At 43.5% G+C, this 25,025-nt stretch overlaps 1 protein-coding gene across 17 annotated transcripts in view; it reads right to left on the bottom strand.

Moving 5' to 3' along the window:
- Window positions 1-2,361: 2,361 nt before the first annotated feature.
- Window positions 2,362-25,025, bottom strand: part of dock7 (dedicator of cytokinesis 7) — a 91,885-nt gene continuing 69,221 nt past the window's right edge. For 3 of the 17 annotated variants that reach the window (XM_036978634.1, XM_036978640.1, XM_036978643.1), the window contains 27 exons: window positions 24,721-24,816; window positions 24,110-24,250; window positions 23,796-23,909; window positions 23,360-23,527; window positions 22,971-23,110; window positions 16,342-16,511; window positions 15,902-16,074; window positions 15,562-15,744; window positions 15,086-15,254; window positions 14,823-14,919; window positions 14,412-14,429; window positions 13,465-13,539; window positions 13,081-13,177; window positions 12,818-12,952; window positions 12,508-12,660; window positions 11,451-11,609; window positions 11,098-11,198; window positions 10,836-11,028; window positions 9,929-10,072; window positions 9,608-9,739; window positions 8,635-8,649; window positions 6,059-6,184; window positions 5,856-5,945; window positions 4,161-4,397; window positions 3,669-3,919; window positions 3,315-3,482; window positions 2,362-2,888 (listed from right to left, as the gene is read on the bottom strand). In XM_036978634.1, coding sequence (XP_036834529.1) covers window positions 2,846-2,888; window positions 3,315-3,482; window positions 3,669-3,919; window positions 4,161-4,397; window positions 5,856-5,945; window positions 6,059-6,184; window positions 8,635-8,649; window positions 9,608-9,739; window positions 9,929-10,072; window positions 10,836-11,028; window positions 11,098-11,198; window positions 11,451-11,609; window positions 12,508-12,660; window positions 12,818-12,952; window positions 13,081-13,177; window positions 13,465-13,539; window positions 14,412-14,429; window positions 14,823-14,919; window positions 15,086-15,254; window positions 15,562-15,744; window positions 15,902-16,074; window positions 16,342-16,511; window positions 22,971-23,110; window positions 23,360-23,527; window positions 23,796-23,909; window positions 24,110-24,250; window positions 24,721-24,816 — 3,588 coding nt within the window. In that variant the 3' untranslated portion in view covers window positions 2,362-2,845. Of the gene's footprint in view, window positions 2,889-3,040; window positions 3,061-3,314; window positions 3,483-3,668; window positions 3,920-4,160; window positions 4,398-5,855; window positions 5,946-6,058; window positions 6,194-8,634; window positions 8,650-9,607; window positions 9,740-9,928; window positions 10,073-10,835; window positions 11,029-11,097; window positions 11,199-11,450; window positions 11,610-12,507; window positions 12,661-12,817; window positions 12,953-13,080; window positions 13,178-13,464; window positions 13,540-14,411; window positions 14,430-14,799; window positions 14,920-15,085; window positions 15,255-15,561; window positions 15,745-15,901; window positions 16,075-16,341; window positions 16,512-22,970; window positions 23,111-23,359; window positions 23,528-23,795; window positions 23,910-24,109; window positions 24,251-24,720; window positions 24,817-25,025 lie in introns of those variants that run through there. The other 14 variants (XM_036978645.1, XM_036978648.1, XM_036978650.1 and 11 more) reach the window with 9 other exon arrangements.

Genomic DNA, 25,025 nt, shown 5'->3' with positions numbered 1-25,025 from the left:
AAATCAATAGTTGTTTAGTAGTCGGAAACCCTAACTTGCTTGCATGCTGTAGGTCATGTAACGGTTTGTTAAATGCGATATGCCTTGTGGACTTCACCAGACAGAGATTTCTTTCTGGTTTTATGATGAAAAAGGTGTGGTTGAATTTATTCTGCCACTGTGTCTTCTTATGGTCTCGGCCATAGGCCTATATATCACGGTCGCAAGGCATGTGAACTAACAGGTTACAGAACAAACAACGCAATTATCACAACACATATGGCTGTAATATGGCTTGGATTCCCCAGTGATTTTACCCACGCACTGCTACTGATACCGGAGAGGTCTCGAGATGGCTATGCATATTCATTACATGAGGCTAGTAGCATAGCATCTCTCTCCATTGAATACAGGCGGTTGACGTCAACAACCCTCATCAAATATATATAGTGCCTTGCGAAAGTATTCGGCCCCCTTGAACTTTGCGACCTTTTGCCACATTTCAGGCTTCAAACATAAAGATATAAAACTGTATTTTTTTGTGAAGAATCAACAACAAGTGGGACACAATCATGAAGTGGAACGACATTGATTGGATATTTCAAACTTTTTTAACAAATCAAAAACTGAAAAATTGGGCGTGCAAAATTATTCAGCCCCTTTACTTTCAGTGCAGCAAACTCTCTCCAGAAGTTCAGTGAGGATCTCTGAATGATCCAATGTTGACCTAAATGACTAATGATGATAAATACAATCCACCTGTGTGTAATCAAGTCTCCGTATAAATGCACCTGCACTGTGATAGTCTCAGAGGTCCGTTAAAAGCGCAGAGAGCATCATGAAGAACAAGGAACACACCAGACAGGTCCGAGATACTGTTGTGAAGAAGTTTAAAGCCGGATTTGGATACAAAAAGATTTCCCAAGCTTTAAACATCCCAAGGAGCACTGTGCAAGCGATAATATTGAAATGGAAGGAGTATCAGACCACTGCAAATCTACCAAGACCTGGCCGTCCCTCTAAACTTTCAGCTCATACAAGGAGAAGACTGATCAGAGATGCAGCCAAGAGGCCCATGATCACTCTGGATGAACTGCAGAGATCTACAGCTGAGGTGGGAGACTCTGTCCATAGGACAACAATCAGTCGTATATTGCACAAATCTGGCCTTTATGGAAGAGTGGCAAGAAGAAAGCCATTTCTTAAAGATATCCATAAAAAGTGTTGGTTAAAGTTTGCCACAAGCCACCTGGGAGACACACCAAACATGTGGAAGAAGGTGCTCTGGTCAGATGAAACCAAAATTGAACTTTTTGGCAACAATGCAAAACGTTATGTTTGGTGTAAAAGCAACACAGCTGAACACACCATCCCCACTGTCAAACATGGTGGTGGCAGCATCATGGTTTGGGCCTGCTTTTCTTCAGCAGGGACAGGGAAGATGGTTAAAATTGATGGGAAGATGGATGGAGCCAAATACAGGACCATTCTGGAAGAAAACCTGATGGAGTCTGCAAAAGACCTGAGACTGGGACGGAGATTTGTCTTCCAACAAGACAATGATCCAAAACATAAAGCAAAATCTACAATGGAATGGTTCAAAAATAAACATATCCAGGTGTTAGAATGGCCAAGTCAAAGTCCAGCCCTGAATCCAATCGAGAATCTGTGGAAAGAACTGAAAACTGCTGTTCACAAATGCTCTCCCTCCAACCTCACTGAGCTCGAGCTGTTTTGCAAGGAGGAATGGGAAAAAATGTCAGTCTCTTGATGTGCAAAACTGATAGAGACATACCCCAAGCGACTTACAGCTGTAATCGCAGCAAAAGGTGGCGCTACAAAGTATTAACTTAAGGGGGCTGAATAATTTAGCACACCCAATTTTTCAGTTTTTGATTTGTTAAAAAAGTTTGAAATATCCGATAAATGTCGTTCCACTTCATGATTGTGTCCCACTTGTAGTCGATTCTTCACAAAAAAAATACAGTTTTATATCTTTATGTTTGAAGCCTGAAATGTGGCAAAAGGTCGCAAAGTTCAAGGGGGCCGAATACTTTCGCAAGGCTCTGTATCTATTTTTAAACGGATTACAATAATGAGATGTATCCACTAATCCAAAGAAAGGATAGGCGGGAGCTAGACAGACCATTCCACTTTGTGGACAACGACTCCCATTGGGTGGAGAGACATGCATCTTGTCAGTATATCCATAATAATGGCCCAGTTTTCCCTCTAACGCCGCCCCTCTGATCTTATTTTGAGTTTCAGGGGACATGCTTGAATTAAGTCAATTTGTTTATAGGTAACCATGGAAACCATACCCTGTGACTGGGAAACCCATATTCCGTTAACCTCCCATCAAAGAAAATACCAATGCATCCATTGGACATTAAAATATTGATTTAGTAAAATACTTAAAGTAAACAAAAACAAACATACATACAACATAAACATACATACATAAAACAATTCATGATGTTTAAAACATTTCCTTAACTTTAAACAAAAGTATCTTAACTAAAAATAAAGCATTATGATAAAGAGTGGTAGCACATATTTTGCTTGTTTTTTTTCTCATTTTGGATTAAATAATAAACTTTCAAGTCATAAAATGTAATGAAAAAAAGGTGCACACATGAAATATGTATACAGATTTGACACATCGTACATAGTAAGTTCCACTTTGTTAAACCCACTGATTGCGTAACAGGCTGCCTGTAAACGAATAAGACACTGGAATGATGTACCGACTTCGTAGTAACACTTTAGCTTTCCTTCTATGGGGAACACTGACTTCTCAAGACACTGACCATCAGTATTTACACATTAATAAATTAAGGTTGTGATCCTTCAATTCTCTTCATCTTCAAAGTTCAAGCTTGCGAAGACTCATTCTGCTGAAGGAATCTCTGGGGGGGGGGGGGGGAGCACATAGTGTAAAGTTAGTGGAACATGGGGAAACCGGATTGGACATGTATATCTATATATAACCTTCCACCCTGCAAAGACCCAGTACAGACACGTTTACAGAGAAGGTTCCAATCACAGAATACCAAACTACCTGGTCAAGCTGTCCGTTTGCTGCATGTAACAGAAGCACAAGCAAAACATCATATTTATGTGTGTGGGGTGGGGGGGTGCATGAACAGTCAAGAGAGAACACATGCAATATGACAACATGCATATCATGAGAAAAAAGCTGCACACTGCTGGTGATAGTATCACTGCTCTTTACGTATCAGCCTCAAGGCCTTCGTCAGAGCTTTTGTATGTACATCACAAGAACACTCCAAAATAGACATTATGTCCCTGCTCGTCTACACATGCACACTCACCTGTGAGAGTTGACCTGCAGCACGGGTTTATAAAGCTGGGGTATCTTTCTGCAGATGAGTGGTTGTAGCGCCTCCTTCAGGCGATGGTAGTTCCTCTCCAACTCCCTCTGGTACTCCTTCTGGTCTGGACCAATCAGACTCTTATTTTTACGCAGGGCATCTTCACACCTGGTGATGGAGGATAGGAGAGGCGTGAGCACTGCACTGCACTGCACTTCAACATGCCTTGCACATAAGTCTGAAGGAACATGGTAGAAGCAATTTTGTATGATTTTTTAAATTTGACATTCATTCACACCCAAGAGTCCATAATCGTACATTAAAAACACTGACTGTAAAGTAAGTGTAATTTACCTCTTGGTGAAGTCTTTGAAGCAGAGGCGTAGTTTGTTGTGGTGTCTGTAGAGTTTAGGATCACTGGGGATCTCTGACAGGAACACCTGGGCCACCTCCAGAGGTCCCTGGTTGACGGTAGTCCCCACTGACCCCTGCAGCACCATCTGCAGCATCTTGGCATCCGATGGGTCCTGGTGGGTAGCGAAGGCCAGCTCTCCGGTCTTCTTCTGCATATCCTCTATGGCCACCTCGATGGGCATAGAGATGATCTGACACAGGACCAGAGAGAGGAGATCAGACTATATTAGACAACTGATTATATACAATGTATAGTAACTAAGAAGTGTGTGTGTGTGCCTTATGAATGTGTGTCTGTATGTTGATTCCTCTACAAGAGAGTCGTTTGGCCTACGGATGATCCGTCTAGGAGTCAGGTTGTAGAGGTCATGTAGTAATGGTGTGTTGCCTGTGGCGCTCCACGCCAGTCAGATGAAACCCCCAGGGCCTCACCTCCTCTTTGTGGATGATGTTGATGCGGGTCTTGATGTAGGGAAAGGCGTGGGATGTGGTCAGGATGGTTTTGCGTTTGAACTGATCGTGCAGATCCCCATGCGCCCGCCCGTCCAGTGTGAACGGCGTGCAGTAGACAAACCGCCGCAGGTTGTAGTTCTTGTCGAAGTACGTGATGCGGTCCTTCATCTCGTATGTGTCGAAGTACGGCTCCACGTACGTGATCTGGACATAAGCCTGGACACACGGCAGTGACAACATGATGCTTTACCAACATGAACCAAAATACACAAATAACCAATTAATAACCCGTTAATAACCTAATAACCAAAATACACAAATAACCAATTAATAACCCGTTAATAACCTAATAACCAAAATACACAAATAACCCGTTAATAACCCAATAACCAAAATACACAAATAACCAATCAATAACCAGCTAATAACCTAATAACCAAAATACACATATAACCAATTAATAACCTGTTAATAACCTAACCAAAATACACAAATAACCAATTAATAACCAGCTAATAACCTAATAACCAAAATACACAAATAACCAATTAATAACCAGCTAATAACCCAATAACCAAAATACACAAATAACCAATTAATAACCCAATAACCAAAATACATAAATAACCAATTAATAACCAGCTAATAACCTAATAACCAAAATACACAAATAACCAATTAATAACCCGTTAATAACCTAATAACCAAAATACACAAATAACCCGTTAATAACCCAATAACCAAAATACACAAATAACCAATCAATAACCAGCTAATAACCTAATAACCAAAATACACAAATAACCAATTAATAACCAGCTAATAACCTAATAACCAAAATACACATATAACCAATTAATAACCTGTTAATAACCTAACCAAAATACACAAATAACCAATTAATAACCAGCTAATAACCTAATAACCAAAATACACAAATAATCAATTAATAACCAGCTAATAACCCAATAACCAAAATACACAAATAACCAATTAATAACCCAATAACCAAAATACACAAATAACCAATTAATAACCAGCTAATAACCTAATAACCAAAATACACAAATAACCAATTAATAACCAGCTAATAACCTAATCACCAAAATACACAAATAACCAATTAATAACCCGTTAATAACCTAATAACCAAAATACACAAATAACCAATTAATAACCAGCTAATAACCTAATAAGCAAAATACACAAATAACCAATTAATAACCAGCTAATAACCTAATAACCAAAATACACAAATAACCAATTAATAACCAGCTAATAACCTAATAACAAAAATACACAAATAACCAATTAATAACCAGCTAATAACCTAATAACCAAAATACACAAATAACCAATTAATAACCAGCTAATAACCAAAATACACAAATAACCAATTAATAACCCGTTGATAACCTAATAACCAAAATACACAAATAACCAATTAATAACCAGCTAATAACCAAAATACACAAATAACCAATTAATAACCCGTTAATAACCTAATAACCAAAATACACAAATAACCAATTAATAACCAGCTAATAACCTAATAACCAAAAAGGCTATTTATTTGACCATGCTTTGATTCAATTCGTATTCAAATGAAGGGATCATTTGGAATCACATCTTTATCCATACGCCCTCTCTCCCGCGCCCCATCCAAACACACACCTTATTTGGGTCCTGTTTGCACTTGTCCACAGGATTGGAGTCCTTAATGACTTCCACCTGGTCTTCTCCATAGCGCTCGCCATAAAACCCCTAAGAGATCAAACACACAGAACACAAAGTCAACACAGCACACACGCAGTGCTCCACCGTTTCACAGAGAAGAGATCATTCCTAAAGATGCACTCCTCCAAACTGCCATTTACCTCGAGTCGGTGTGAGATCTCAGCCAGCTTGGTGATGGCAGGCTCTTTGTATACAAACTCCTGCTCGTCCAAGTCCCCGAATTTAGAACCATACAATCCCACTCTGAAGTACGTACCAAACATTCTCTTCCCATCCTGTCAGACAGAAAATATGTTTTACTCTGTTCAGATATAATACGAGCACATTCATAGTACATGAAACATGTTGCTTAAACACAGAAAGTCATGGGAACTGTAAGGATGAAGCACAGTCGTAACTCTGGTGACAGAGTTTGATTATGTCAGAGCCTATTGATACATTAGAGTTGGAATCCATCCAACTCAGGGAAACCATAGAGTTCAACCATACAATTTAAAGTTCTCTCATCAGCAAACACTTCAATTGCAACACCAAATATAAACAGACATACGACCTACAGCATACATATACTGATGTAAATGTTTGAATAGATCAACAACCTTCAGAGGTACTATTTATAACCATGTTGACCAGTGATGTTATTTCTGATCAGATTGGAGTATGTGCAATGACCCATAAACTGTGTGTGTGTGTGTGTGTGTAAAGAGTGTCACTGTCTAAGGTCCCCATGGCCCAGAGCCTGATGCACCTCTCACAAAGGCTCATGGGTAATCCTGACTCTGCACTAGAATAACTCAACCCATGAAGCCTCAGGATGGAACCAGGTGTTGTTTAACCAGAGTACAGACTTCGCTGAGAAGTGGTTTATAATATAGAGAGTCGGCATAGACAGAGACTGGTGCTGAAAATGGGCATTCAACAGGTAGAACCAGAACAGAAGCTCAGCTTGTAAACATGGAGTACATCTATATTATCCACGTGAGAGAGACATAGAATAGCAGAGGCAGGTTGACCTCAATGCCTGGAGGTGTCCTGAGAGAGACAAGAGCAGCTAAGGCAGAAACCTGACAATGTCACCATTTAGAAGGCCAGGGATGGTGATGATGGACAGAGAAATGGACAAAGAGCCAAGGAAAAAGAAAGGAACGTGTCTAGCAGACAGAGCTCTGCCCTTCAGGATCAGGAAGGAGTGTAGCCGTGGTAAGGAAACAGGTGTGTGGCTGTGTGTCGTCGTGTGTGTGTGTGCGTGCGGCAGGTGTGTGAAGAGAAGGGGGAGGTTGGAGGATATATATGGCATCAAGTACACCGAAACGTTCCAGGACTGAGCTAAACCAGGTCAACAAAGCTGAAGGGTTCAGGCTCCCAATACTGCTCTTATTATTTACACAGCCTTACAGTAGCATAACATACTATATAGGTATACAGTACACAGTGAAATACAATGTCTTCTTTGTTGATCAGTTGCACTGCCATTTGGCTCAGCTCTCGTCAGTGCATTGTTCATCGTAATACATTCCCCTTTCAAAAGTAACAGAAATTAAGTAACCCTCAGACTAGGAACTTACCACAACACACAATAAGTAAAGTGGGAAGGAAGGGTCGGCATGGCAACCGGGGAAATCAAAAGGAGAAAACAGAAGACATTTTAATCAGGATTCAGGTACTTCACTAGAGAAACTAACAGAAATAACAACATAAACCAAAACAAATAGAAATAACAGCAACCACCAAAGGAAAAACATATCATTCCTTTTGACTTTGAGAAAGAACACAAACTCAACATGGAAGAGCCATCACATGCAACGAAGAGAAACAAGAGAAAGAGAGAGAGAGAGAGAGAGCGAGAGCGAAGGCAGACGTAGTGAAGAGGTGAGTTCCACAGCCCCTAGAAACACACTATTCATGGGGCTGTACTCCCAGTGCTTTAGTTTCCTCAGTGAAGAATAAGGAGGAGTGCTCTGTCCTTATCATGCAACAGACCAGGTTAATACCAGTTAACAGAAGACCAGCAGTATGAATGAGAGAACTCAGGGGTCGATTTAGTTAGTCTTTTTCAAATAAAAGGGGGGGAAAATGTACTAATCAAAATTAGGGTGGGACAAATGAAACAATCCAGATTAATTTGAATTGCACCCTCCTGAAGAAATAGACTGGATCCAAGAATGCGGATCCAGTCCGAACTGCATACGGTAATAGTTGGTGATTTTGTGGTTCATTTGTTTGTGTGAGTGTGTATTGAGAGAACAACCTGGGGAGTGTATCTTTTGCGTGAATATTTGACTAAAATCGAACCCTGTGGCTAGAGATGAGATGAGCGAGCAGATGACCAGTTTGTCGTTGATGAGAGAGATGGTCTGAAAAGGCATGTGTGCAAACTGGTGAATCAGTCATTCACCAACACTTGTCATTAGTGTCACACTGGGGCTCCCATGCATGGCCTGCCAAAACAGTCACGTTAAAACAACCTCCTCTTCCACAGAAAGAGAGAAAGAGGAGAATGAGGAGGAGTAGGGAGGGGGGGGGGGTGCTGCCCGTAACATGGCATCAGCAGTCCCACAGTTGGTTGAATGGACAGAGGGACAGCATCCAGTCCAGGCAGGTAGATGTTAATGGATGGTACAGTTTAAAGTAACAGCCGAGAGCAACAACGCCCAGGACTAGCAGATAACTGATATGAAGTAGCCAAGCAGGAACCATGACTTAGTGGCCGACCTACCTCCCAGCCAGTGCTCTGTGGTGACAAAGAGAACACAGGACAATAAAAAAAAAACACACGTTTAGTCACGTTGATACAGTGCAGCCCCTACCCCTGGCCACGAGAGGAACTACACCTCATGGCCAACAGCACACAGCCAGGAGTTGTGGCTAGATAGAGTACAGCTACAGACCAACAGTTGCATGTTCGAGTGGCGTCGGGGACAACTGTGGCATTTTAGCTAACCTTAACCTAATTCTCGTACTCCCTCTAGCCTAAAACACAGCCAGGGGAGTCTCAGGTCTTTAATATCCTATCCCTGTGGGACAGGCCCTACTGTACTGCTATAGTCACCCCATGTAGACTGTATTTAAATGAAAAGACACTTTAAAAGCCATCTGTAGAACAGGGAAGGAAGGTTCTCTTCCTGAATTCCCAGGGGGAAATAAAAAGTTCCATTGGGAAAAACAGCAAATAATTGTTTTCAGAAAAACATTTAATGCAAAGCAGTTCAGGTCATTGGTAAATGTGTGTTTATGTGCATATGAACAGTGTGCGGGTTTAAATTAGTATATAAGTGTGTTGTGTGAATTCATGTTTGTCTGTGGGTGTATGAGACCTCTATAAATAATCAATTGTGTGTGTGAGAGTACGAATGTATGTGAGTGGGTTTTGTGACTGTGTGTATGTCTGGAAGTGTACATATTTGGCATGTCCTTTTCAGCATGCCACCCACAGACAATGGGTTCCGGCTCCTAACACACACACACACACACACACACACACACACTACAGTAGTCACAGTACATAACAAAGTCCTGTTTCGCTGTCTGAAACACACTGTCCCAGAATCCCAGATAGACACGTGGCATCCAGGATAGACAGGAAGTCCTACACAACCTCCACATTGAGGTAGGGCACATAAGTGTTCGGTGTCGGTCTGTTCTCTATACCTACAGTATGTACAGGAGATAGATAAAACATGTGGAATTACCTGGTGTACGATTTTGCCAAAGGCTTCCTGTAGTTTACCATGTATGGTGGCCAGCTTCTTGGCGTCCCGGCTGGCCTCGTGAATGGGGATCAGTACCTTGTACACCTCGTTCACCGCCTCGTACATACCAGCCTGGGGGAGGGAGGGTCTTATTCACACTGCACAGTTTTAAAGTTAAATAATATACTGAGATTGGTGTTGTTGAGGTTAAACATTTGACTGGGATTGAAAGAAACGTGTGAATTTGTCATAGCAGGTTTGTGATGTGATCCAAATGTAGGTTTAATAATCTGCCCATCCATAATCATCACAGCTACTCACCATGGAGAAGGAGGAAGCAGCCTGGTCCAGCAGCCCCACCAGGCCAGCCTCAGTGAAGTATTTCCCAGAGCAGATACCCTCTTCATCAGGGGACACCACATCATCAGACACGGCTGACTCCTCAAGCACGTTGGAAGAGATGTTCTGAAGCAGAGAGACAAGTTAGACATGATCACTCATTATTTAGACATAATACTGTAATGGGTTCATCATGGTATTAATGTTCTTTACAACATTTCCCTCTGTATATTCAATTCATTAGTTGAGTCAGTTGCGATGGCACTCGGCTAGGATGAAACCTGCAGTGCTACATCTCTCCAGGTGCCCAGGCACTCAGCTAGGATGAAACCTGCAGTGCTACATCTCTCCAGGTGCCCAGGCACTCAGCTAGGATGAAACCTGCAGTGCTACATCTCTCCAGGTGCCCAGGCACTCAGCTAGGATGAAACCTGCAGTGCTACATCTCTCCAGGTGCCCAGGCACTCAGCTAGGATGAAACCTGCAGTGCTACATCTCTCCAGGTGCCCAGGCACTCAGCTAGGATGAAACCTGCAGTGCTACATCTTTCCAGGTGCCCAGGCACTCAGCTAGGATGAAACCTGCAGTGCTACATCTCTCCAGGTGCCCAGGCACTCAGCTAGGATGAAACCTGCAGTGCTACATCTCTCCAGGTGCCCAGGCACTCAGCTAGGATGAAACCTGCAGTGCTACATCTCTCCAGGTGCCCAGGCACTCAGCTAGGATGAAACCTGCAGTGCTACATCTCTCCAGGTGCCCAGGCACTCAGCTAGGATGAAACCTGCAGTGCTACATCTCTCCAGGTGAAGGTTAAAGGATAACTGCCTGGTCCAAACAAAAAGTACCCACATCTACACAATCCTAAAATAGTCCTCTCCCTTGGCCTGACCTGGAAGGTGACACAGCCGACCGGCAGGTACTTGCGGTCCTCCAGCATGCTGAGGTATTCTGCCACCAGGGCGGCGCTGTGCACCAGACACTGGGCTGCCTCCGCGTGATTGGTCCTCTCAGAGTGTTTACCCGCCATGTTCTGCAGCCACGTCAGACGCAGGTCTGGAGACGTCTGGTAACCCTTAGCGATCCTGGACACAGAAACACACTCAAGGAAAGCTCTCTCTCTCTCGGTGTGTGTGTGTGTGTGTGGTCCATACCTGTACATGAGGTCTATGAGCATCTCTGGGTCCTCCTGGTGCTCCTTCATCTTGACTGTATCAGACAGGATCATGTGGAGGTTGAACACCAGGTCCTGAACCTAGAATACAGATTAAGACATGAAGCATGATTAATAAGATGGCAGCATCGGACATGATTGGATAAGGTACTTCCTGTCATATCATCCATTTTCTGGGAGGTCTGACAAATTTTCATTGTTTTTCATGGAGTTGTATATTGAACAAGTAGTGCTTTAATATATTGAACAAGTAGTCCTAATGTTCTGTACTACAATAACAAAAGGCTTAACGTCAGTCATCTATTGGTATCCAGTATATCTCCGTAGTGTTACCTGATCAGGGAAGGTGGTCTCCCGGAGTTCCAGATCTTCCTCTCCGTAGGTCAGGATGGTCTTCAGGGAACGTCGGAGGAATTCCTCGTTGAAGTTCTGAGACGTTCCCACCAGGGAGGACAGGGACATGGTCACCTGCATCTTGACACGTGCAAAATTCTACAGATGGAGAAGGGACAGTCGGAGTGAGAACATTGAACAGGTACAGTCACCTGTCCTGAAAAGAAGGAACCTGTGAGGAGAATCAATAGTTATAATGAAAATAGGAACGTAGCTGGCTCTATGTAGACAGTCCTCTATATATGCAGCTGGCTCTATGTAGACAGTCCTCTATGTATGCAGCTGGCTCTATGTAGACAGTCCTCTATATATGCAGCTGGCCCTATGTAGACAGTCCTCTATGTATGCAGCTGGCTCTATGTAGACAGTCCTCTATGTATGTAGCTGGCTCTATGTAGACAGTCCTCTATGTATGTAGCTGGCTCTATGTAGACAGTCCTCTATGTATGTAGCTGGCTCTATGTAGACAGTCCTCTATGTATGTAGCTGGCTCTATGTAGACAGTCCTCTATGTATGTAGCTGGCTCTATGTATGCAGCTGGCGCTATGTAGACAGTCCTCTATATATGTAGCTGGCTCTATGTAGACAGTCCTCTATGTATGTAGCTGGCTCTATGTAGACAGTCCTCTATGTATGTAGCTGGCTCTATGTAGACAGTCCTCTATGTATGTAGCTGGCTCTATGTATGCAGCTGGCTCTATGTAGACAGTCCTCTATGTATGTAGTTGGCTCTATGTAGACAGTCCTCTATGTATGTAGCTGGCTCTATGTATGCAGCTGGCGCTATGTAGACAGTCCTCTATGTATGCAGCTGGCGCTATGTAGACAGTCCTCTATGTATGCAGCTGGCTCTATGTAGACAGTCCTCTATGTATGTAGCTGGCTCTATGTAGACAGTCCTCTATGTATGTAGCTGGCTCTATGTAGACAGTCCTCTATGTAGACAGTCCTCTAAGTATCCGTGTTTGCTGTGTGTTGTCCTGATGGTGTACTCACGTTGCCGATCTCAAAGTTCTGCCTCATGAGCAGGTAGAGTGAAGCGGAGGCGTGGGCTCGGATGGTGCCGATACTGCTGCTACAGTTCCTCAGCAGACGCAGACACAGGTCAGCACACTGCTCTGTTTCCTCCTCAAACAGCAGTTCGGGGAACTACACATGCACGCACAGACAAATGTACATAAGTACGACACAGGACAGACAAAGATATAAACAGACATTACAGTATGCAGATATTTTACAAATTCATTTCCCAGGAAAGCGCAACACGTCTAAGGATAAGTTGATTGTACACAGCTACTTATCTGACCTTTGAGACGAGAGCCCTCTGTGTCGCAAAGCAGTGCTGCAGGTAGAGGGCACTCTGGTTACAGGCCATGCTGTGGAGGAGCACCTTCAACACTCCACCCAGGATACTCTCCTTAGACTCTGTCACAGACACCGTCTATACAGACACAGACGCACATATATTAATAAACCAAATCAATCAATCGTTATCATCTCCAGAATGGACATTTTGCCTAAATTGTCTCAAATGTTCAACCTGAATGTTGTGTGTCTAGGTCTTTCTACCTGAACGATGATCTCCAGAGTGTCCAGAATGATCAGGTTTGCCTCGGTTGCCAGGTTACCATCAATAAGTGCTTCATGCTCCAGCTCTGCTCTGGTTCTGTCACAGGAAACAGGAAGTGATAGATGGTCAGACACTTTCCAAGATGGCCACCAGCCAGCTCCGTATTCACAATGTCCCCTTGAATGACAGAGCACTCATGCCAGTCAGTCACATTCAAGCCACTGCACACAGAAAGGAGCTCTTCCATGTGCAAAGTACTGTAGGGGGCTTGGGATGGATGGATGGATGGATGGATGGATGGAGGGGTTGAGGAGTCGAATGAGGGTGGTGGTGAGGGGGGGTTATGATTATGTTGATACAGTTGATAATGAGGAGTTACACACCTAACAACTAAAGGCTCCTGGGTTTGGGTTTTGGTTCGACTCCCTGGGTTGCGTAGTAGGACGCTGTCTCTAAACCTGCACAGTACTCACACGGTTCACCACAGAGTCCACAGTACTCACACGGTTCACCACAGAGTCCACAGTACTCACACGGTTCACCACAGAGTCCACAGTACTCACACGGTTCACCACAGTACTCACACGGTTCACCAGTGTCCACAGTACACGGTACTCACACGGTTCACCACAGAGTCCACAGAACACGGTAGCTACACACTGCATGAAATGGCATAGCTAGCACACAGAGAGGAGAGCAGGGGACCAGGGGCCCAAACGCACCTCCATCCCTTGCCCCACCAGGGTGGGAGAGAGATAGGCAGCAGAGGGGTAAGGCTGGAGGGGGGTTAGGGCCGGGGGGCACCAGGGGAGAGGGGTAAGGGTAGAGGGGCCACACCAATAGAAGTATACTTTGACAACTTCTCTGTAGTATCTGTATCTTAGTTGACTAATGACATCAGTAGTACAAACGGGTCTGTTTCAGAAGAGACTTCATTTTAAAAGGGGAAAGTACGGATGGTGTACAATCTACCTTTTTCTACTGTGTGAATTGTCACAGATTCTAATCATCAGATCATTGAGAACAACTTCACTAACCCTACCAGCTGCGTCAGAATCACATTGATTTCACCCATCTAACCCCAGAATAGGGAAGACAGACACATCAGTCAGGATCCAAAGGAGAAGCATGGCACACTGGTTAAAAGCACAGCAGGCGCACAGCAGGCCCACTGCAGGCACCAGACAGACAAACACCTCAAGCACCTTTACAGGAGAGGTCAGGGTACGGAGGTAATGGGTCAGGGTTCAGGTCACTGAAGCAGCAGGAGGAACTCAAAGCACTGCAGCACACTGACTTCAGGTTGACACCATTCAATACAATACAATACCTGAGTGATCTGTGGCTCCTACAGAGACACAGCACAGAGAACATATGGAGGAATGAGTTAACAGCACAAATCAAAATCACACAGAGACAGAAGAAAAGGCACAGGTGTCTGACAATAATCAACCAAATACAATAGGACCCATTAGCATGCATTCTGTTGTAGAATCAGGAATCCAAAAAAGATGCTCTCTCTCTGTGTGGGCTTGTTCATTTCAATCAGATTCTCGTTTCTTCTAAGAACCTCACTATAGGGCCTGAGTGGATTGTGAGATGGCGACGTATGCATTATCTTGGCCAGAAATAATCATCAGTGTATTGTGACGTCTTGACTTTGACTACATGATGCTGACCAATAGCAGCCTAAACACGTAGACTTTTCTCAAACTCACACACAGTAAAAAGGTAAGCATACTTGTCCATCCTCTCGCTGTTCTGGCGCCAGTGAGTCATGTCTTTCCTCCAGCGTAGGTTCTCCTGGCTGCCAAAGGCACTGCCTGATGGACTCCTCTCTGCAGGAGAGGGGAATAGGAGAAAGGAAGAGCAAGGTGGAGGGAGAGGAGAAAGAGAAAGGAGAAAGGAGAGGGAGGGAAAGGGCAAGATAAGTTAAGGGGAGAGATGGAATGGTCATTTTAAGATAACTTTTCCCAACACGTGTGTGTGCGCGCTCCGTGTTACCTAGTGTACCCAGCTGTCCCCTGCTGCGACGGACCATCTCCTGCCGTGCCCCGATGCTCCCCAGTATGGCCTCCTCCAGCTTGACCTTCATGTCCTTGGACTTCTTGAAGGTTAGGCTGTTCATGCGCTCAAAGGCCTTCTTCCCCTGCATGGTGAACACAACATGGGCCTTTTTCCATGACGAGGATAGAGAAAAGTTACAGGGTTACTGCACCACACCACCAAAACAAGAGAGGTAAGATGGATCAGAAAAGACAAGAGTAGGTGGAACACTGATGTGGAGTAGTACAGAGGAAAGACAGCTCTCATATTTCAAGACCAACTCATTGAACCATTTGAAAGTATTTTCTTTCCATCCAGTCTTATCCAGGGATGAAATAAAGGACTGTGGGTGAGGCAACATTACACCAGTACTACAAATGACATGAACAAAGTACAACATAAGTCCTTTTGTTGTGCTCCAGGTGCAACGTTACCTTGTACTCGAAGCAGGAGACACATAGGTAGAGCATGTCCAGCAGACGATTGAGCTGGGAGACAGACAGGTCAGAGAACCACTTCTGTAGGACACACTCATCAGCATTCTTCAGAACCCACAACAGACAGATCAACAGGCTGCGGCTGGACTCTGCTGAGAAGGTGCCATGCTGACGGCTGGCCTGGAGGGGGGGGGGGGGGGGGGGGGTATTGAGAGAGAGAGAGAGAAAAAAGAAAAGTGAAAAAATTAGAGAAAATAAAGAGGGAGAACAAGAGAAACTCAGGAAGAGGAAACAGGGAGAAAGTTGGAACAAGGAGGAAGGGATGAAAGAGAGTTACCTGTGGGTTGAGCAGGAAGCTGCTGGGACGAGATATCGGAGCAGAAGTCCCTGCTATTGCCATGGCAACGGTCTGACTGATCATGCTGTTGCCGTCCTCTCCAGACTCGTCCCCCCCGGCCCCACCCGCGGCCCCCTGAGCACCGCCGGGACGACCCCACTGGTTATGGGACTCTAGAGGAGAGAAACCAATCAGAATCAACCAGCACAAAACAAAATCACTATTGGGACTAGCACTTTAGACTCGCAGACAGTGTTTAATGTTTTTCAATGTGCTTTTCCTGAGAAGCACCTGAACCAGTGTGATGTCCATAGATTTGTAAAACCATTTAATCTTCCTTTAAATATTAAGACCATTCAAGTGTGGACAAACTCCACATAACTACTGCCTAACCCTGGAGGGTTGGGACATGGAGGGCTACATTTAGTATGTAGACTTGCCTGTGAAGTCGTGAAGCTGGGGAAGTGTTTCCATGACGATGCCGATGAGCGGCAGGTAGAGCGTGGCGACGCGGGCCTTGACCTCGGGGTCAGCGTAGCGGGGGTCGGAGTCATGGCTGGACAGCAGGTTATGTACCACACTGACCACCTTCTTATGTAAGCCAAACATCCTACAGTACAGAGAGAGAGCAGGTGGGTGGGAGGGAGGGAGGGAGGGAGGGAGGGAGGGAGGGAGGGAGGGAGGGAGGGAGGGAGGGAGGGAGGGAGGGAGGGGGGTTTAAAAGAACCTCAATATAGTAATAATCTCAATAATAGTCCCTTTCAAACTATTTTTGTGAACTCAGTGACGTTCGTAAAAATGTTTGTGCAGTGTGAACTAGGGCTGTGGCGGTCATGAAAATGTCAGCCGGTGATTGTCAAGCAAATATTGACCGTTTATTAACGTAAAGACATTAAGCATCTCCTGGCTTCCACACATTGCATACAAGCCACTGATGCAGACTTTGGAACAAATAAATAAATAAATAAATCAATAAATCAATAAATCAATCAATAAATAAATCAATAAATAAATCAATCAATCAATCAATCAATCAATCAATCAATCAATCAATCAATCAATCAATCAATAAATCAATAAATCAATAAATAAATCAATAAATAAATAAATAAATAAATAAATAAATAAATAAATAAATAAATAAATAAATAAATAAATAAATAAATAAATAAATAAATATATATATATATATATATATATATATATATATATATATATATATATATATATATATAAATGTATAATAAATCCATGTAATTTAGCCTACACCATCACAATAAATCCCTGATTTATTTTAGACAGGTCTACAGAAACATGATATGAAGAGAATGTAGTCTATTTTAGAAGAACAGAATAGCATCCTCTGTGTTGTTCTGATGTGGCCATGCCAAATGGCTGTGGGCAACACTAGTTCATTTAGCAGACAAGATTTTCTTACTATTCCATGGCATTATTTTATAGTAAGAACACAATTGAACATAGCTGAATAAAATAATGGATATTTTCTCCAAACGATTTGAGGTGATGAGCGGTGAACAAAGAAACAGGTACTCCAATATGCTTCATTTAGAATTATTTATGTAACTTTAGTTGTGATACAAATGTTGGGCTATATGGTTAGATATTATGACAAGAACTTGATAATACCTCGAATCTCCCAGCGGCATCCCCTTTGTGTGCCGGTAATGCACCCAAACATTCCCATCTCCCGGCTGTGTGCTCCGAAGCACCTCTCACTCACATGGCTCTCAGTCACATGATCGGGTCTTTCTCACAGGCTACAAGCGAAGACCGACACGTCGGGGACGCAACTGCGCGTCCTTATCCAATTCCGAGGTGCATATTGAAGATATTGGAAGAACTGTCCACATTTACTTTTCGTCAGCCAACAAGATGAGTAGGCCTAACGAACAGCTAAAGCACTAGTCTATGTCAATCTACTATCCCCCATAGTACAAGAGCTGACCCATTCTAGTCGGTGAGAGAAATAAATATTCCAAACATAGTCTGGGACAGTTGTGGGATACGACAGATCCCAAATTAATACAGCCATTAGCTTAGACCCTTTAGTTTAAAATGTTATAATATATAGAAATAGCCTAATAGTTTAAAGAACAGCAATGTGCACACGGCAGTAGGCTGTAAGCGCAAATGGTCCATTAGCAGGAAAACACCATTCTCAAAAGTGACCACAAATGTGATTATGCATGTCATGCTTTTATTATAAAGGTGCCTTTTGATGGTGAAAATGACCGTCCCCAAACTTCAAACTCAGCTCTACGTATGTATGCCAGTTAAACTCTACACCAGTTGTAAAGCGGATTAATGCACTTCATTTCAATAAGTTATTTGGCCACTAGTTGTGATACAAACATTCTCAAAACATATAGGCCTATGGGCTAGGCTACATGAGGTGTGCGTCTATGATTTGAAAAAGTAGCAAAAAAGCATGAACCGTTTCTTGGCTTACTGCACACAAGCTGGGCATCAAGTGATATGCTAATATTGTCACCCACCAGACTATTCTTGATTTAATCCGGTCTTCTTTACATATACTAAATAATATACAGTTGAAATCAGAAGTTTACATACACTTACAGTGAGGGAAAAAAGTATTTGATCCCCTGCTGATTTTGTACGTTTGCCCACTGACAAAGAAATGATCAGTCTATAATTTTAATGGTAGGTTTATTTGAACAGTGAGAGACAGAATAACAACAAAATTCAGAAAAACGCTTGTCAAAAATGTTATAAATTGATTTGCATTTTAATGAGGGAAATAAGTATTTGACCCCCTCTTAATCAGAAAGATTTCTGGCTCCCAGGTGTCTTTTATACAGGTAACAAGCTGAGATTAGGAGCACACTCTTAAAGGGAGTGCTCCTAATCTCAGTTTGTTACCTGTATAAAAGACACCTGTCCACAGAAGCAATCAATCAATCAATCAGATTCCAAACTCTCCACCATGGCCAAGACCAAAGAGCTCTCAAAGGACATCAGGGCCAAGATTGTAGACCTACACAAGGCTGGAATGGGCTACAAGACCATCGCCAAGCAGCTTGGTGAGAAGGTGACAACAGTTGGTGCGATTATTCGCAAATGGAAGAAACACAAAAGAACTGTCAATCTTCCTCGGCCTGGGGCTCCATGCAAGATCTCACCTCGTGGAGTTGCAATGATCATGAGAACGGTGAGGAATCAGCCCAGAACTACACGGGAGGATCTTGTCAATGATCTCAAGGCAGCTGTGACCATAGTCACCAAGAAAACAATTGGTAACACACTACGCCGTGAAATCCTGCAGCGCCCGCAAGGTCCCCCTGCCCAAGAAAGCACATATACATGCCCGTCTGAAGTTTGCCAATGAACATCTGAATGATTCAGAGGACAACTGGGTGAAAGTGTTGTGGTCAGATGAGACCAAAATGGAGCTCTTTGGCATCAACTCAACTCGCCGTGTTTGGAGGAGGAGCAATGCTGCCTATGACCTTTATTTAACTAGGCAAGTCAGTTAAGAACAAATTCGTATTTTCAATGACAGCCTAGGAACAGCCTGAACTGCCTGTTCAGGGGCAGAATGACAGATTTGTCAGCTTGGGGATTTGAACTTGCAACCTTTTGGTTACTAGTCCAACGCTCTAACCATTAGGCTACCCTGACACCCAAATATTGGGTGAGAACCTCCTTCCCTCAGCCAGGGCATTGAAAATGGGTCGTTGATGGGTATTCCAGCATGACAATGACCCAAAACACACGGCCAAGGCAACAAAGGAGTGGCTCAAGAAGAAGCACATTAAGGTCCTGGAGTGGCCTAGCCAGTCTCCAGACCTTATTAATCCCATAGAAAATCTGTGGAGAGAGCTGAAGGTTCGAGTTGCCGAACGTCAGCCTCAAAACCTTAATGACTTGGAGAAGATCTGCAAAGAGGAGTGGGACAAAATCCCTCCTGAGATGTGTGCAAACCTGGTGGCCAACTACAAGAAACGTCTGACCTCTGATTGCCAACAAGGGTTTTGCCACTAAATCAATGTATAACATTTTTGACATGGTTTTTCTGGATTTGTTGTTGTTGTTACTCTGTCTCTCACTGTTCAAATAAACCTATTAAAATTAGACTGATCATTTCTTTGTCAGTGGGCAAACGTACAAAATCAGCAGGGGATCAAATACTGTTTTCCCTCACTGTCGGTTGGAGTCATTAAAACACATTTTTCAACCACTCCACAAATGTCTTATTAACAAACTATAGTTTTGGAAAGTCGGTTAGGACATCTACGTTGTCCATGACAAGTTATTTTTCCAACAATTGTTCACAGACAGATTATTTCACTTATAATACCCTGTATCACAATTCCAGTGGGTCAGAAGTTTACACACACTAAGTTGACTGTGCCTTTAAACAGCTTGGAAAATTCCAGAAAATGATGTCATGGCATTAGAAGCTTTTGATAGGCTAATTGACATCATTTGAGTCAATTGGAGGTGTACCTGTGTATTTCAAGGAGGTGTACCTGTGGATGCATTTCAGAACAGCAGCAAAGAATCTTGTGAAGATGCTGGAGGAAACAGGTAGAAAAGTATCTATATCCACAGTAAAACGAGTCCTATATCGACATAACCTGAAAGGCCGCTCAGCAAGGAAGAAGCCACTGCTTAAAAAACGCCGTAAAAAAGCCAGACTACAGTTTGCAACTGCACATGGGGGCAAAGATTGTAGTTTTTGGAGAAATGTCCTCTGGTCTGATGAAACAAAAATAGAACTGTTTGGCCATAATGACCATCTTTATGTTTGGAGGAAAAAGGGGGAGGCTTGCAAGCCGAAGAACATCATCTTAACCGTGAAGCACGGGGGTGGCAGCATCATGTTGTGGGGGTGCTTTGCTGCAGGAGGGACTGGTGCACTTCACAAAATAGATGGCATCATGAAGATGGAAAATGATGTGGATATATTGAAGCAACATCAAGACATCAGTCAGAAAGCTCAAGCTTGGTCGCAAATGGGTCTTCCAAATGGACAATGACACCAAGCATACTTCCAAAGGACAACAAAGTCAATATTTTGGAGTGGCCATCACAAAGCTCTGACCTCAATCCTATAGAAGATTTGTGGGCAGAACTGAAAAAGTGTGTGTGAGCAAGGAGGCCTACACACCTGACTCAATTACAGCAGCTCTGTCATGTTGAATGGGCCAAAATTCACCCAACTTATTGTGGGAAGCTTGTGGAAGGCTACCTGAAACGTTTGACCGAAATTAAACAATTTAAAGGCAATGCTACCAAATACTAATTGAGTGTATGCAAACTTCTGACCCACTGGGAATGTGATGAAAGGAATAAAAGCTGAAATAAATCATTCTATCTACTATTATTCTGACATTACACATTCTTAAAATAAAGTGGTGATCCTAACCTAATTTTTACGAGGATTAAATGTCAGGAATTGTGAAAAACGAATGGAGGACGCTTTTTCCGTGGTTCATTTTCATGCCAGCCAGGTAGGCTAAACTCCTGTTTTAAAGAGAAGCAATGTGCTTAATATTAGGAAAGGTGAGAAATAAATATAGTAGGCCTAGCCTATAGAAAGCTGATGGGCTCCTCCTCTTCTTAGTAGAGGCCATCACTCAGTTTTCTCAAGCAATTCCATAGCCTATAGAAATGTTGCGCAACATGAGCTCTCATGAAGTCTTTGATTCGATTTTCAATTACACTTGCATTGATGTCAGAGTGACAATATAGTGCTGAGTACCAGGCAATTAGCACATTTGGTAGGCTTGGAGAAGCCTAATTAAAGTGACTAAACGATCACATGGAATTTGACTGCCTCCATGACTCATGACTGCCGGTGTGGCGGTAATACAATTACTGTAACAGCCCTAGTGTGAACACTCCAAAGGAAATCCGGCCCCTCAAAAGAGCCCCTGAAGCGAAACGAACTGAGACCATCTCGAGAGGGGGTCTGAGTTCGGTACGCTTGAATTCTGTGGCCCGGTAACTTTTTGTAGGGCAATGTGAACACAAAGCTCCCTAGGTTCGCTTGTCATTATTCCCGCTCTACACACTAGACTACTGCAACACCGTTTCCCCTGTCATAACCTCTCACATTGGTGCAACAAAAGACAAAATTAGGATGCGCAGGTTCACTTATAAAACGTGCTGGATATTGATTAGCGATTGTCAAGGATGCACAGAAAATAGTTTTTAGTTTAGATTATTTGTTTGCATTATGTGATCTATAGGGGTTTGAATAGTAGCGTGAGAAGATAACAGGTTTGGTGAGAATCACAACATACAGTAGAATCTCCATTCTAGCTCTTAAAGGGGCAGCAGCTTACATTGGGTGTTCAATTTTCAATTACAGCATGATTTCATCTGCAGTCATTCTTCTGCTATTTATTCTGTTTCCAATAATATTTACATGTTAATAGTATCTTCTGATTGCATTTAGTTAAAAGATGACACAATAATTGTAATATTTTAGCTTCCAAAATGTAGGTAGGCTTACAGTATATCTAGCTGTCCAATAACATATTCTGATGAAATGGCTTGTCCTGCACTTTATAAAAACCCACAGGGCATTGAGTGAAAGTTGGAAAAAGATCTGGGTTCCTTTCTAAACACAGCATTGTGAATGTGAAGAACTCAGACCACAAAATAGGTGAAGTGACCTGGAAAAAGATCTGGGTTCCTTTCTAAACACAGCATTGTGAATGTGAAGAACTCAGACCACAAAATAGGTGAAGTGACCTGGAAAAAGAGTCGAGTCCTTATTCCAAGGCAAGAACAGTGTGAAGACAACGACAACAGAGCTCTTTTGCTTCTTTAAAAAAAAAAAAAAAAATCACTTTAGAGGACTGACATTGGTTATTTTAAAGAGGACTACATGTAAAAACACCCTTAAAATGTACTGACCATAAGCCTTGAGAGGGTTGAACAAGAAAGAGGGGTCAAATGACCTAAGCCATCTCACACAAACACAGTAACACATTGAGAGGGTAGAGAGACAGAAACAGACATGCAGGGTAAATGACAATCTCTCTCTGTCACAAACACATTAACTCAGTGTACTGACCCTTCGGCCTCTGGGTCCAGGATGACAGCCAGCTCAGACAGCACCAGTCCAGCCAGGTAGTGCTGCTCTCTGAAGGGAACAGACAGCTCGAACATGTTGGCTATCTTCTGGTCCTGCGCATGGGTGGAGAAGCCTGAGCTCTGTAGAGATGGAAAGAGGTAGGGAGAGATGGAAAGAGGTAGGGAGAGATGGAAAGAGGTAGGGAGAGATGGAAAGAGGTAGGGAGAGATGGAAAGAGGTAGGGAGAGATGGAAAGAGGTAGGGAGAGAAAGACGAGCAGGGGATGATTCAGGGACATTTTCCACACACCTCATACTGATCCAGATAGGATGTGTGTGTATCCGGTGAGTCTGTGTGTGTCTAGCGTGCATGTACTGTGCATATCTGACCTGCGAGGTTGCGGAGGACACGCTGGGAGATGGCGAGGCGGGGGGCGTGAGCAGGCTGCAGGGCAGGTTAAGGGTGACATAGTGCTCGTGGCTGCAGACGATCCTCAGTAAGTCCAGCCTCAGAGACTCCAGAGTGGGGTTCTGCAGCATGTACAGCTTAGTGGAGACCTGGGGACACATGGAATGGTCTCTAGAAAACTGCCCAAAACAGGGTTCGATGGAAAGTCCCTGTTGAGGCCGTTTACTCCCAAGTGATACCCAATAGTAATGAGCAGGACAAAGTACTGTTGTGGTTAAAGTCATGTACACAAAGTCCGAAATCTATGATAGTGGTTTCAACACAAGCCTTTCAAATGAAAGTCAATTCTGCAGGGATGTGGTCATTGAGGTGCTGTTATGTTGGGGTGCTAAAGCAGTTTGTTCCCTCTCCCAGTACCTGTTTCCAGTAGGTCTTTATGAGGGAGAAGACGAAGCCTCGGTCCATGACAGACAGCAGGTCATTCAGGAAGAAGGCCAGGCTGGTGTTAAGACGCTCCACCAGCTCCAGGTCCTGATTGAACAGAAACACAGGGTCAGAGGTCAGGTTTGAGTCTACAGAGCGCTACCCACTCTGGTATACATAGAACCCGATAAGGTTCATTCAGACCATTCACTGTATTGGAGGTATCTGTGTGGTTAATGGAATTAAAACATGCTGTGTTGATGTAGGCCACATCTTTATTGTCCCTGTGTGTCCCCGTGACAACGTACCTTCTGAAAGCGTGAGACAATGTCCCCAGCAATGGTGCTGACCAGGGCTGTGATGTCATCCATGAAGCGCTCGGGGAAACGGTTCTTCCTGGGCGACTCCAGCCGGTCGGTGAAGTACAGGTGATGGATGATGCTCTTCACCTGGGGGTGTGAGGTCATCAAGGTGAGACAGGGCCCAACACGTAGTGGTAGTCATGGGTCCTCACTATCTGCCCAAGTTGCAAAGTCGGAAGCCCTGCCCAGTTCTACAATCTCTTCTTAAAATCTGATTTTAAACCGAACTCCAATCACACTGCTAACCTTATGCCTTACCCTAAATTTAAATGAAAACCAATCATGTTTTGTTTTCATAAATGTTTCTGATAAAGCCAAATGTTTTACTTTGCAGCTTGGCCATGTAGTGGGAATCGTAGTTATGGTGCCAGGATGAAAAGCACGACAGTGAACCCTTGTCTCACTATCCTGCCAACCTGAACCATACGGGCTTTATCTGGATATTTACTTATCACATTGTCCTTTCCAACACGGCTCCAGCAACTATGGTGGACATGTAACCAGGCCACAGCGATACAGCTCGGCAGTGTGAAACTGTGTGTAGTGTTTTGTCTTACCATGAGCTCGAAGAAGAACCAGGCCTGTTGGAGAGCTCCCTCTCTGACGCTGCCACTGCTCACCACCCACTGTAGTGCCAGTTCCTCATGGAACAACTGAGACACAGAGACACACGGACCAGACAGTCAGACAGGCGTAGTACAGCACATCAGACCTGGTTCAACCTGGCCCGGATTTAGTTGGTCACTGCAATGGAACCAAAAACACCTTGACCCAGGCAGGTGGTCCTTCTTACAACTGAGCACCGAGAGACATTCTACTGCATCACAATCTAGCATTATATAAACACTGTACTGTGCGCCGA

This window comes from Oncorhynchus mykiss, chromosome 5 (genome assembly GCF_013265735.2).
Source record: "Oncorhynchus mykiss isolate Arlee chromosome 5, USDA_OmykA_1.1, whole genome shotgun sequence".
Classification (NCBI taxonomy): Eukaryota; Metazoa; Chordata; class Actinopteri; order Salmoniformes; family Salmonidae; genus Oncorhynchus; species Oncorhynchus mykiss.
The sequence above is the reverse complement of the archived record's forward strand: the minus strand, read 5'-3'. Positions and strand labels throughout refer to the sequence as shown.